Below are 13,985 nucleotides of genomic sequence, written 5' to 3'. Positions count from 1 at the left end.
CATTTTCCGACCCTTTCGGCCACCCACCCTATAACGTCATATCCAAGAGAACAACGTCGTTCCCTCCGTTTCCTTCACCCTCCATTCGCTCTTCCGCACAATTCGCTCGGCTGTTGAACCCCCGACCCCCTCCACGCTCGAACAATGGCTGTGGATCAGTGATATCAGCCAACAGTGACCTCCCCCCTCCCCATTCCCCCACTTTTCCTTGCTCGGTTTTCCATTGGCCTAGGAACTCAACTGCAGTTGGGCGTGCGATTCTTTCCCCCCTTAGTTGAGACTTGCTAGGCCCCGATTGCAAGCAGCCAAAATCACTTGCCTATCTTTGCCTCCTGCCGGCAACCTCACTCATTACTTCCCATGGGCTTTTGTCTTTCTTTTGTGAACATAACTCGGGATTCCCAAAACTTCAGTCTAAGCTCTTGATTCATCGCTGTGCGGCCACTTCGCTTCCCTGCTTTTTAATTTACCTCCTCATTGAAACCATAACATCACCGCCCCCTACCAGAATTTGCAGCCAGCCTCTCTGAATTGCTGTGGGCATCACCCGTCTGTACGGTGTTGATTCGCTTCGCCTAGTCCAAGGGCAAATCCCGTATTTGTCCTAAGGATACAGACTATCAAACATCGACGCTAGTCAAGTGAATATTCGCTCGCTGTCATATGGTGTGGAGCAACTAGTTGGCAAGTCTGAGTGGTTGGTGTAGGCAGCATCATCCCTCGGCTGGTCTTGACTATCAATCTGCTCACGGGACTAGAATCAGTATCGCGATGGCAAAGCAGGTTTATGTCTGATCACGAACTTACCCCATCAGTTGAAAAAGGCAGGCTTTTACTTTGACGAAGAATAATGTCGGCTATGACAGGCTCCAGATCACCTACCTCCCCTTGGCCGTCAGACTGCCAGAATCTGCAGCTTGACAACCCACCAAGCCCAACATCGTTTTTCTCTTTTTGTGATACTCAAACCTCAACCCATGGAGCTCCCGGGCTTACCTCCTCAAATACAATCCTTGAACGTTCTGGGCCTGACCATTTCTCGATAAGTCTGGAAAACGGAAATATCCAAGAGACGGTACCACATACTCAATCTGCAGGATCCTATCCAAAGATACATCTTCCAGACACTAGACCCCTTGAACACAACTGGAGTTTTCCGACATCTGGGCTTATGTTCAACAGCCACTCGAAAGAGCCCGCGGGTTGCGGTTCATGGAACCGAAATATAGTGTCTCAAGGTGCTAATGCACATTCAGGACAGTCGAGCTCGATGGAAGGACGTCCCATCTCTACAGATGAATGTGCAGCGCTTCTTGGGTCCTCTGATCGGAATGTCATGCTTCTCGATGTACGACCTTACGCGCATTTTGCCAAGGGTACCATCAATGGTTCTCTCAATTTGTGCATACCGACAACCCTGTTGAAGCGACCCTCGTTCGACACACAGAAATTAGCAAATACCTTTACAGCTGATCATGATAAGAAAAAGTTCGCGCAATGGCGGCAAACTCACTACATCATCGTGTTTGATGCCGCTACATCCGATATGAAAGATGCTGGGCCGCTGGCTAATGTGTTGAAGAAATTCACTAGTGAAGGTTGGGGAGGGGAGCCTCGGATTCTGCTAGGGGGTTACAAAACGTTCTCGTCTCAGTTTCCCCATCTCATCAAACAGCCGCAGCTTTCAGCTCCAGGAGTTACCACGAAGAAAAAACCCAAAATGCACATTGATCTCCCTTCAGCTGCTCCAGTCGCAGGCGGATGTGCTCTTCCCGAGTCATCTCATGCTGCGATACCCTTTTTCGCTAACATCAGGCAACATATGGACTTGGTTGACGGTGTCGGACAGATACCTATACAACTCCCTCCTGGTTTCACTGAGCTTGGGAGACAGAAACTTCCAGTCTGGCTACGTGATGTGTCAGAGGCCTCCGACAAGGGTCGCAAAGTCTCTGAGAGATTTTTGGGTCTCGAGAAAAGGGAGCTTGCGCGCATGAAACGAGCACTGTCTTACGATAAATCCGACACTTCTGCGGCGATTGACTCCTCGTCAGAGAAGTATCGCGTTGCAGGAATCGAGAAAGGAACGAAAAATAGATACAATGACATCTATCCCTTTGAACATTCCCGAGTGAGACTGCAAAATGTTTCTCCTGGCGGCTGCGACTATGTGAATGGAAATCACCTAAAAGCTGAAAAGAGCGGTAAATGCTACATCGCTACCCAGGCTCCGGTTCCGGATACCTTTAATGTGAGTGGAATATGCAGTCTTCCCTGACCTGCCCTTCTCTCATGTGGCCGGTCAGCCATGAGATATTCCATGCTCACCGTTCTGTAGGATTTTTGGCGAGTTATATGGGAACAGGACGTGCGACTTATTGTTTCATTGACTGCCGAGGTCGAAAGGGGACAAGTCAAATGCCACCCTTACTGGAAATCTGGCGACTATGGTCAGTGCCAGGTCAACAATTTCTCGCAGAAGTTGATTTACCTGAATTCTCGAGATTCACCTCACATAAATTTAGAGGGTAGCCAGTTGCCTCCCGATGTGAAAGACGACCCTGGAAATCCATATATTATTGTCAGACATTTCGGACTGTCGCACTCAGCATATCCATTCCAGCCATTGCGGGAAGTCACTCAGCTGCAATACCCTCACTGGCCCGACTTTGGAACAACTTCCCAACCCACGCATCTTCTCAGACTTATCGAGTATTGCGATCGGGTTCTTACTGCATCGAATAGTCCTGTCCCTGATCCGTTCCAAAGACATGCAAGGGTTCAGCGACCTGTCTTGGTGCACTGCAGTGCTGGCTGTGGACGCACCGGTGCTTTTTGTACAGTCGATACAGTTTTGGACATAATGAAGCGCCGAAGAGGCCAAGGCACCGTGGACGGGTCGAGCTCAGAGAGTCAATGGCACCTCGATGAGGATCTAGACCTCATTGAAAAGACCGTGGATGACTTCCGTAGGCAGAGACCCAGCATGGTTCAAAATCTTTCGCAATTTGTTCTGTGCTATGAAAGTGTGCTAGAATGGGCTGTCTCACACATAGGGCAACAAAGCACAATTGGGTGATTCTCAGACATACCTTGGTCATCACTGGATGATGGAAGCACGAGGTATCATAATAAATTATTGAGGCAGGCGTGGGTGTTTTTATCATATCCTCTGGTCATACTAGTCTCTTTCAGGTCTTGGTTACCATGTCAATATGTACTTGTGAGAGCATTTTCGGGTGTTGTGTTTTGTCTTCTGTCTTGAGTTCTTACGGAGCTGCGGTTTGACTGATAGGCTTGGTTGGGTATCACAAAATTCATAGACAGACGCGGTGTATATCAGTCGACGTGATATATGTCTAATCACTATCTTACCCCCTTCTTGGGTTGTTTTTGGTAGCCATCCCTCATATGATTTCTAGACCAAAGAGGCGCTATTTAATTATAGATCTAGCGGGAAGCAGGCGGAACACACCAGCGCCCGCGATGTGGAGGTGACCGCATAGGCAAAGCCAGCCCAATCTCTCTTAGTGCTCCCGCATGTAAACTCCTCACCGGCTAGCTTGACTATCACAGATGTGAGCCTCGAATCTCTAGTTGAGAAACTGCTGCCTGGGAAAGAGCGGAGAATTGCTGCCTCCGATAAATGACCAGGAAACAACATACTCTGATGTGTTGTAGCGGGGATTTGTCTATCTACCAGGCAGCAAGGAACACCCTGGTGCCTCCGAGTAAACAGGCAAATCCGCCAGTCGTGATTGCCCTTAAGAATCTACATCCATCCCTCCTTTTCAAGGAGCTTGTTTCCTGTGATACGTCCTTCCCACCGCTCTCTACAAATAAGCAGTAATCGAAGTTCAGGAGGTTACATGCTTGCTTATTCCCTGCCCATAAGGGCGAGCGCCGCGAACCTATAATCATGCTTCTGAATCTTCCTACGGAGCTCATACAATGGGTTCTTCGATGCTGTTCCACCCCAACATTCCTACAAGCAATCTTCTCATGTCGTACCGTGTACGAAATTGCGACTAGTTGTCGAGAGATCCTCGTGCACCATCTGCAAAGAACCCCCGGAGTTCTACCCCCCGACCTCTGCTCTTTGCATGCGAAAGAGCTCTTCCATCTGTTGTCAAGGCATGCGTCCCAACAACTTTACGGTGCTCGTTTTCGTTCAGACTGTGTTACCTTCCAGTCTGATATCAGCTCTATCAATGTGAAAGCATCCGTGTTGGCGTCTACGGGGACCTCGGCGCTTGCGCTCGTCTTCCGAGAACAAGAATGCATCAAGCTATTCCACATTGTTGAGGGAGGACTCCGACCTCAGGCACACTTGGAACTTCAATGGTGTCGACCAGGTGCTGTGGAAATCCTCAAGACGAGCTTTGATGGTGACGATACGTTATATGTACTCCATCGATTTAAGCCTTCATTAGAGGACAGTGATTGTTATGCGAGACACACGTTTGTTAGACACGCCATGCAGTCTGGGACCGATACGACGGTATACCTCTCTCGGTATTCATTAGCGTCGCTTTATGGCACCGTGCGCATCTGTGCTTTTCCTGATCATGCAAATTACGAACCTTTGGCTCTCGCGGCAGCGCGGGGAGGCATTTTTGCCATTTCATGGCAGCATAATCAGGACACAAGCGACATCGAGGTGATTCTATATATCAGTTCATCAGAATCTGATTGTGAGATACGGCCGGAGGTGATTGGTGGGTTTCATCGTGCCGTTGCGGCTAAAGCTGCCGATGCTAACATAACCTAGAAACTAGTTATAATTCTTGCGTCCTGCATAATAGCAAAAGGCAGTGGTTTGATGGTTACCGAGGATTGCAAAGCAGGCTAGCACGAGGTCTTCCTCCATACGATAATAGCTCCGTAGTAGGTCTCCGGTTCAACGACAAATCCAGTCAACTGCTCTACTGCTATCGCGGTCAAACCTTGTACGGCTCTTTCCAGAGAGTTGACATGTCTTCCTTCCCCATACAGCCTACACTGTATGAAAACTCCTGCCCTGTGCAGTTTACGGACTCCCTATGCCTTCTCTTTTCCATTGAGGTGCCTTTCTTCGGAACCCACGAAACCCAGTTTCTGGACGGATTCGCTCGTTGTCAGTGGAAATACCTCTCTTTTGGCTTAGCGACCCATCGCGAAGAACAATGGACTGTCGCGTGCTTATTGAAGTCCGAAACATTCTGTCGCGCACAGAATTGCCAGCATGTCCTACAGCTTGAACGAGGACGGCGACTGCCCGACTGGACTGTCGTTGCACGACTCTGGGGATTCCAGCCCTCCACTAACTCCCTTGGCTGCATAGTTGCGGCTTCAAGACAAGGAACCAGGCTCGCAGTCGCCAACTGGAAAACAGTCTATGTCTGGGCTATTGAGCCGAATGTGCTGATTGAAGAGAATTCAAACGGGTACTATCCTCTAGCTTCACAAGCGCCAGATTCCAGCATGATTGAACTGCGGCCGATAGCTCTGACGCTGGAAGCTGTCTGCTTCCAACTGCAATTTGCTCAGGAAGAAAACGGACTGATAGCACTCACGGACAAGGGCGTCATGTGCTGGGATCTCAGCTCGCGGGGAAGAGGACGGCGCCTGGTGCAACATATTTGAGACTAAATCAAGCATAGAGAGTAGTATCTTCGATGAATCCAAACATTGATAAGTGACACTTATAATCCATCCTTCAATCCTTGACAACAGCTTGTATTTGTGTGAGGTAGACACCACTCGATCAATCTTTGTTCACTATACTATTGTGAGACTATTATTCCTGTACATATCTATCCATTCCGATCCCAGCAATAGTAAATTCTCAAACCTTGGACAAGGATATTTTAGTCAGCCGGCAACCAGAAAAAGTCAGGTGTTGCCGATGTTGTTTCTTCGCAATGCCCTGTAACGATCGACTCTAGCAGATGTCAGTATTGGTTGGCAGAGCATCATGAGTATATAGTTTAGGATTTGTCTCTCCAATAAATGGTCTTTATACCTTCATTTCTCAAGCTAGCCGGAGCTCTCAGTGGCCCAAAGATCAAGTCCAGCGCGATCCCAAAAACTCGATGCTAATGTCGAGAACCGCAAGAATGGCACACTACTGGACATCCAATATGACCCAATAAATTCAATCTACCACAACAGCTATAGCACGAAGAGGCACTGCGAACGGCTCTCTGTGGGGAAACTTGAGGGCGCGTTGAGTGCCGACAATAATGGGCAAGCCCACGCGACACTCAACCGGTGCGGTTGATCCAGTTGCGGCTTGGGTGGTTTTATGAATAAGTGGAAAACGCAAAGGAGCGTAGTGTCCCGGAGACTATTGTGCTTCTCCTCCCCCGGACATGGCCAGAAATGTGACTATTAGGAAGATCCACCAATACCTGAGTAAAGCAAGTCAGTTCGCATAGGCGTCGATGACAAGCAGCAAATATGGTGACAAGCGCGGGACTCACTTCTGGAGGAATGTTTTCTCAATGGCTTCATCTGTGTTCTTACCATCCGGACCTACTATCACAGGTTGATTCAGATGCGCACGCGGACCAGCCTCGTTCGAGGCTAGTTCCACTAAAGGGCTGACTAGATTTGCGGAGGCAACGAATGCGGCAGAAGGAATCACGGCAACATTATATATTCCAACTTGATGTGATGACCCAATGTAAAGTCGAAGAATCGGGCGGCGATCATCATCTCCCGTGAGTGAGGACCAGGAAGTCACTGTCCCAACCCAGTGCTTGAGACCTGAAGCGGTGGTTGCGAAGAGACCAATGCGAACTAATTCCGAGGAATTCAGTGCCTGAAGAGCATGTGAGGGCGAATAAGAGACCAGGTCTGATTTCATAGACGTTGAATTATAAGATATTTGGGCCAGCAAAGATGGCTCGGAGGCTGTGACGGGCCATTGAAAGACATCAATGGGGGACAGTTGGGAGGATGGTGAGGAATTAGCAACTCTTAAGCAGAGAAAGAAAAGTGTAATTATTAGAAGCTTGAAAGACTGCAGCTGCCACATGGTAGGCAAAAGTCCAGTTTTGAAGAAAGGCGGAAGGAAGGATGTAGAGTTGGTACTCCAATGACTAGGGAAGAGGGAGGGAGGAGAGGGAGCTGAGATACTGATAGAAGAGAAGGAGTGAGCTCAAGCGAGAATCTTGTAGTACCACATTGTACTGTATTGTACTATACTGTACCATACTATATGAAGGTTAATCCATAGGACATAAGGTAATGTAATATACTACTTCATTTGTTGGTTAATTGACTAACTAACTGAACTTACTATGAACTGCTAGTCCTACCACCTCACCTGTGATCAAACCAGCCGGCCAGCCCGCTCCTTGACAACTGTACACATTAGTTACACAGTATTTCACAGTTCGTCCCCGCTTGAACCCCACTAGCATTCGAACTTCTCCTCATCCACACTTACTTGGAGTCCGATGACACAGTAGACTCGGCCGGTACGTAGTTGGCTAATACCTGGTACCTACACAGTAGTAGTTATCCCCAGGCCAAGCTGTTATCTAGGACTACCCCTCCTCTCCTCTTCCCCTTTCATATTTTTGAGGACTCAGCTCGTTCTCGTTATCACTTTTCCTTACCTGTCATCTATACATGTCCCCAAGGAAGTCTGATCCCACCAGCTAGCAAAAATCGCTGCCATAGATATTCTACCTATTAGCCTTTCTCAAGGCTCAGTTCCACCGTCAAAAGTTTAAAATACTAAGTTCCGACCGCAGTCCTCTCAATCATGACTTCTATGGGATCCCTGCCCTTTCGTCGGCCTTCACGCCAAAGCTCCAGGCAGGCCTCAATAGACAAGCGCGATGAAATTCAGGTGCATGTTGACCACTATATTGGCATCGATGTCGGCACCGGAAGTGCACGCGCATGTATCATCGATAACAAGGGGGACATTGTTGGGCTAGCTTCTGAAAACATTGGGCTTTGGCAGCCTCAACAGGGATACTATGTTTGTCCCGCGCGAATATCTCCTGTGGTCACTGCAGGTTCAGGCTGATTATATACCAGGAACAATCTACTAACGATATCTGGAGATGTATATGCGTGGCCGTCCAGCGTGCCATCAGTCAGCATAACATTGACCCCGAGACTGTGAGAGGCATTGGCGTCGATGCGACCTGTTCACTGTCCGTATTCTCTAATGTGACTGACGAGCCCATCTCGGTCACCGGCCCTAACTTTGACTCCGACCGCAATGTGATTCTGTGGCTGGATCATCGTCCCGTGAGAGAGACCGAGAAAATTAATGCCACGGACCACAACCTCCTCCGCTATGTGGGTGGCAAAATGTCCATCGAGATGGAGATTCCCAAGGTTTTATGGCTCAAGAACAACATGCCCAAAGAACTCTTTGACCAGTGCAAATTCTACGACCTGGCTGATGCTTTAACTCATATCGCCACAGGAACCGAGAAAAGAAGCTTCTGCAGTGTGGTTTGCAAGCAAGGCTATGTTCCTGTCGGTGTAGACGGAAGTGTAAAAGGATGGCAAGATGACTTCTTGAGTGAAATCGGATTGGGAGATCTAGTTGAGGATAACTTCAAGCGGATGGGCGGCGTTGACGAGGTGGTGAGCCTTATTTTCTTATGTGTCATATATTTGACAAACTTGCTCGACTCAGAGCACGAAGACCACTGCAATATGCTTACATCTGAGTGAGTGACTGACCACCATTCTAGAATGGCGAATTTCTTAGTGCTGGCGAGCTAGTAGGCACCCTTTGTGACAAGGCAGCCTCGGATTTGGGGCTACCGGCAGGAATCGCGATTGGCAGCGGTGTCATTGACGCTTATGCAGGCTGGGTTGGTACTGTCGGCGCCAAAGTAGACCTAGAGTCGCGACAATTGAGCTCCGAAGTCGCGAAGAATGATAAGACACAGGCTTTCTCCCGCCTTGCTGCCGTCGCTGGAACTTCAACATGTCACCTTGTCATGTCGCCTGACCCGGTCTTCGTTCCTGGTGTATGGGGACCATACCGTGATACCATTCAGCCAGGATATTGGATGGCTGAAGGCGGTCAATCTGCGACTGGCGAGCTGCTTAAACACGTTATCGAAACCCATCCAGCATTCAATCAGGCGGCCTCCATAGCTGAGTCGTACAATGCTAATATATACGAATTTCTAAACGAACATCTCAAGGAGATGACCCACGAGCAGAAGGCCCCTAGTCTTTCATATTTAGGTCGACATCTGTTTTTTTATGGAGATTTATGGGGAAACCGTTCCCCTATCGCGGATGCTGCCATGGCGGGATCCATCGTCGGTTTGACAAGCGATAAATCCGTGGACGGTCTTGCAGTGCTCTACTACGCCACTCTCGAATTTATAGCACTGCAGACTAGACAAATTGTGGAAACAATGAACAAAGCAGGTCACACCATTACTTCGATCTTCATGTCTGGATCCCAGTGTCAGAACAATATATTGATTGGTCTAATAGCATCGGCGTGCGGCATGCCTGTACTAATCCCACGTTATATACATGCCGCCGTGTGTCATGGAGCAGCGATGCTAGGTGCCAAAGCTGCAAGTGCTGATCTCGAGGGCAAAACTGAGGATCTCTGGGAGATTATGGATCGTATGAGCAAGCCGGGAAGGAAAGTCGTTCCAACGAGTGATGAAAAGGAAAAGGCATTACTCGACGCTAAATATAAGGTCTTCCTCGAACAGTGCTACAAGCAGCAGGAATACCGGGCTCTCGTTGATCATACACTAAGCTTGTGGGAAACCTAAGAACCCTCCACCTCGACGGCATCTCGAAAAGATTCGCCTCGGATTCCTCATTCACATGACATCTTCGGCAGTTGCAACTTGGATGAGATCAGCTACTTACGATTCCACGGCAGGAAAAACGCTGGCAAGCATCTTGGCTCATACTTGAAATGTCCGCGTTGGGCTTCGTGCGGGAGAAGAAAAAGGCAAGGGAGGAGCGGGAAGGCAAAATAATGTCGCCTAATGAGCAATGTTAAGGTAAAGAGATTATGAAAGGCTGGTGAAATACGATTCATCTCTCTGTAAGCAACGGAACACTCCCACAAGACCCAGCAGCTATCCATCACACCAACAAGCGGAGAAGACGGTCCTTAATGAGGTGCGAAGGCTTGACCACTCGTGGCTCGACCAACCGTGTAAAACCTTTCCGGCGAGTATGAACCAAGAGCCAGCGTGTCGAACCGGTCAATGCCCATAGTCTCTATGTTGCTGTAGCCTGAAAGGTAGAACCCGATGACGACGACGAGATAGGTAAGGACGAGGATTGAGCCCTTGAAGTAATTGCTCTTGCCTTCGCCGTGAACGTAGGAGAGGAGGAAGACACAAAGGATAACTGAAATCATGTCCCATTGAGGGAATATCAAGCTGCAAGTTGAAGTTAAAGACGACACACCGAGGTTAGTGTGAATACTAGGTAGAGGACGTACTTGAATGTATGAGTGAGCAATTCGGACGGATCTATTAAGCGAGAATACATAGCACTAAAAAGTACTAGGGCAGGGATTTGCAAGAGGCAAACCTGCAATGCATATGCCGATCCTATCTCCATGGAAAGTGCTATATTGCCATTCATGGCGAATGAAATTGCATTCTGTGTTCAAATCTGGCTGTAAGCAATCCAACCGCAAGGAATGTTTTTAAGGCACATACCAGGAATTCCGTCGTGTTGGGCACTAGGGCGAAGAGTGTGATCCCTAGGAACTTCTCGTCCACGTCCACACTCTCTAGAACTACATCGACCGTGTTAACCAAGATCTCAGCGATAATAGCATACAGTATGGTTGCCACCAGCAAAATTATGGAACTCCGGGCTTTGCTCCAATTGGGTGCATCATGTCCACCACTAGCGTGAGGGTTTTCGAGACCAGTTTCATCGGCTTCGTCCACGTGTGACTTCGCCAAATCAACGGCTGCTTTATTTGCTTGTCGAAGCTGACCGAGTTGCACGGATGGCTTCCGGGACCGTGCAGCATCACGGGCAGCAACAGTAGCCGCCGTCGCTGCTACTTCGGTTACCCGACGCATAAGGTCTTCGTTTTCCTCGCTGGATAGATCTCGCAAATCCTTCAAGCTTGGGTGGTTGTCTGCAGCCGTGGTTTGTGGAGGTACAAGATACGGTGCTGCGTTTTTGCCATGCGTAGAGACGTTGCATTCCCCCGCAGTCTCAGATAGACCAACATGCTTCAGAGACTGGCCTAGGATACGTTTGTAAAGCTGTGAATCGCGCACTGAGCCTCTCGACGCGGCAAGACCACCAATGGTCATTGCGGAGGCTTGTAAAGTATCCAAGTTCCGAGGCTCGTACGAACCCTGCTCAATGGCATAGGCCGCTGTCTTCTTCTCCTCAGATTCTGTGGCCCAGATGAGGGCCGCATGGGTCCTCAGCGTGAACCATAATCCAATGACGTATGACAGGAACAGGAATAAGGCAGCGAACCAGGAGTACGGTTGAACAGCTTTTCGGAAAAAGCTATCATTGACAGCTGGAACTTGTGAGAAATAACAACGACGGCAGTCGCTACCGCTTGACTCCATGGTGTCGGCGCATGATCGGCAATTAAGTTCATGCTGAACAACTCATTAGCAAGATGCACTGAACTGAATATTGAAGGGTCTGGGCAGTGGTGAGATATTAGTAGATCTTGAAAAAGGGCCATGCTTACACTGCCATAAATCTGGTAAAAGAGTGTTGGCCCAAAAGCAGCAATGACGGCAAACATCAACATTGTGGAAGTGACACCAGCCGACTTCACATTGAACCGCTGAGTCTTGCGTTTAATAGCACCAAAGCACATCGAAAGACCCGGGAGGAACAAGATGCCCGCAAATATGCTTCCAATAAGACTACCTTCCACCAGCTGACCCTTTCCCTCAGTAAGGGCCACGCAATAAAGGTAGACCTCGACTACTGTGGAGAAGAAAGCATTAACAGCAGCACCCAGGCCCATCGATGACTGAGCTGAAATTGATGCAACAGCTTGTCCGATAAAATAAGCGAGAGGGATGATTGATACGAGAGCTAGAGTGAATATAAGGCCCGGATGAGTGATGGCCGTTTGGAGACCCAGGGTTTCGCTGAGAAGGAAGTAGTCAAAGATAACGAATAAAACAACACCGAGTAGGTTGATTAAGAAGATGTTCGTTCCGCCGACGGTATATTTCCAGTATCGCAGACCAGCTGCACGATAGGTGCATAGCAGGACAGAAGAGGAAGACCCGGGACTGAGCCTTATATATGCTGTATCAGAGTGATAGGACAAGGCCAGAGGATGTCGTCTAAGGTGATCAAACAAGATGATGGTCACACGTCCCATAGGAATCCAGAAAACCAACAGCCAACAGAGAAGCGAGACTAGGAGCATTAGCGGTCCGACAAGGAAGTAGAAAAAAATGAAAAACACCACGCGGCCAAGCGTCCACTCGCCACGACCGAATAATCGTCGCTTCGGCTGACTGAGGGGGCTCTCCCTCGCGACACCTCTTTGAGTTCGGCCGAGCAGGCTGTCTTGTTCACTGGCTGAATCGACGCTGTTTCTCCTCCTTCCAACAAGGGATCTGTCACGCCGGGGACCGAAGAATAATCTACCATGTTCAAGGTCACCATTTTGCCATTGTTCATACTCGCTGATACTGCGACCTTCTCCTTCATCCTCCTCTGCGTAATTCTCATCCGTATCCAGGCGGACAAAGGATCCAAAGGGATAGATAAGATACCAAGAGAGGCCAGAGAAAACTCGGCCGTATTCAACCGCACTTGGCGAATACGCAAACACGAAGCACGCGATGGCACCCGCCAATGCAGCCAGGGCCAGCCACCAACCGAAGAACAGAGTCCACAGAATGTTGATTAGGAATAGGAGATTACCCACTCGGCCGCCAGGCGAAGAGTGGATGTCACCTTCGGCTGTTTTTTCCACCGAACGACTCTTCTTGTACAATGCGGGTTTCCAAAGTCTGATACCGAAAGGATGCGTTTCGTTTATGGCTTGCTGGCGATCCTTCAGCGTGAAGCTTTCTGCGTCACTCGACGCCGCATCTTCCTCCTCACTATGAATGCCCTCCCCGGCTTGGCTGCTGGTCTCAGATCGCTGAACAGAAGGCTCCGGCCCAGTCCCTTCTACGAGAGCATCAGGTAACGCAGTATCATTCTCATCGTCAACATCTGAGTCTGCCTGAGCAAGGGGGCTCATTCGAGCATTCAAGCGTCGGCGCAAAGTTGAGCTCTGTTTTCTAAGCGGGCGAATCCTGGGCGACGCCTGCGGATTAGAGCCATGTTGTTTGGCAATATCCTCTTCCACTTCTTGCACATCGTCGTCTGTAGAGAACTCTTGTCCCTTATGAGGAACTTGTCGCTTTGAGGACATACGACGCGTTACTGATGGCTTCCTTGGTGGGCCGGATGACGACTGAGAGACGACGCGCGTTGAAGCTTCAGGCTGGCTATCGTCTGGTCGCTGATCGTAGTCCCTTCTTGTAGAGGAATCCATGGTACCTGCTGCCATATGAGTTTCTCAGTCAGATACTGGAAAGGGATGCAGAGATTGTAGTGCGTTAGGGAGAGGGCGACACACCGTAATCCCTTCGGACATGCCCTGTATTTCTCTGTTGACGGACAATTCCTGACATTTCCTCGTTGGTCGAATGCCAGGAGGACTCAGTCGGAACGTAGAGGGAAGGGTCCTGCTCCCCGTCGTCTTCCACCTGGTCGTGCGGGTTGTGGTGTCGGTTGTTGGACATCCTCCGAGTACGGGTTGCCAACTCTCGCTTATAATGATGATACAAGAATTGAGCGGAGGGGATGGGGCTGGGAGGGGGCCGGGCAATTATGAAAGAGGAATAGTCCGGAAAAAGCACTGGTAAAAGAGTGGCCTGCCACTTGGAACAGCAACGAACAAGAAAGACAGGGCTAGGAGCAGGGAGGAAGGAACTAATAATCTAAGGAGACACGGAGAAAGTTACATA

General features: G+C 49.2%; 4 protein-coding genes across 4 annotated transcripts; 2 read left to right on the top strand and 2 right to left on the bottom strand.

The window, feature by feature from the left end:
• Positions 1-850: 850 nt before the first annotated feature.
• Positions 851-5,625, top strand: ptpA (putative protein tyrosine phosphatase (Pyp1); the record flags this gene model as incomplete). The annotated part of the gene is made up of 4 exons (XM_025576739.1): positions 851-2,251; positions 2,339-2,598; positions 4,135-4,718; positions 4,835-5,625. 4 exons carry the CDS (start codon positions 851-853, stop codon positions 5,623-5,625), a joined length of 3,036 nt encoding a protein of 1,011 aa, XP_025433247.1.
• Positions 5,626-6,328: 703 nt separating this feature from the next.
• BP01DRAFT_372577 (uncharacterized protein) lies at positions 6,329-7,669 on the bottom strand (the record flags this gene model as incomplete). The annotated part of the gene is made up of 3 exons (XM_025576738.1): positions 6,329-6,392; positions 6,465-6,962; positions 7,608-7,669. 3 exons carry the CDS (start codon positions 7,667-7,669, stop codon positions 6,329-6,331), a joined length of 624 nt encoding a protein of 207 aa, XP_025433246.1.
• Positions 7,670-7,756: 87 nt separating this feature from the next.
• On the top strand, positions 7,757-9,764 carry BP01DRAFT_292376 (FGGY-family carbohydrate kinase; the record flags this gene model as incomplete). The annotated part of the gene is made up of 3 exons (XM_025571690.1): positions 7,757-7,978; positions 8,038-8,598; positions 8,709-9,764. The coding sequence occupies 3 exons, from the start codon at positions 7,757-7,759 to the stop codon at positions 9,762-9,764; spliced, it is 1,839 nt and encodes a 612-aa protein (XP_025433245.1).
• A 175-nt stretch (positions 9,765-9,939) lies between these two features.
• Positions 9,940-13,912, bottom strand: BP01DRAFT_230543 (calcium/hydrogen antiporter). The gene is made up of 5 exons (XM_025571204.1): positions 13,595-13,912; positions 11,687-13,518; positions 10,674-11,591; positions 10,451-10,614; positions 9,940-10,388 (listed from the first exon to the last, which is right to left on the bottom strand). Exons 1-5 carry the CDS (start codon positions 13,758-13,760, stop codon positions 10,115-10,117), a joined length of 3,354 nt encoding a protein of 1,117 aa, XP_025433244.1. The 5' UTR covers positions 13,761-13,912; the 3' UTR covers positions 9,940-10,114.
• Positions 13,913-13,985: the final 73 nt, after the last annotated feature.

The sequence above is a fragment of the Aspergillus saccharolyticus genome, assembly GCF_003184585.1.
Source record: "Aspergillus saccharolyticus JOP 1030-1 unplaced genomic scaffold BP01scaffold_8, whole genome shotgun sequence".
Classification (NCBI taxonomy): domain Eukaryota; kingdom Fungi; phylum Ascomycota; class Eurotiomycetes; order Eurotiales; family Aspergillaceae; genus Aspergillus; species Aspergillus saccharolyticus.
The sequence above is the reverse complement of the archived record's forward strand: the minus strand, read 5'-3'. Positions and strand labels throughout refer to the sequence as shown.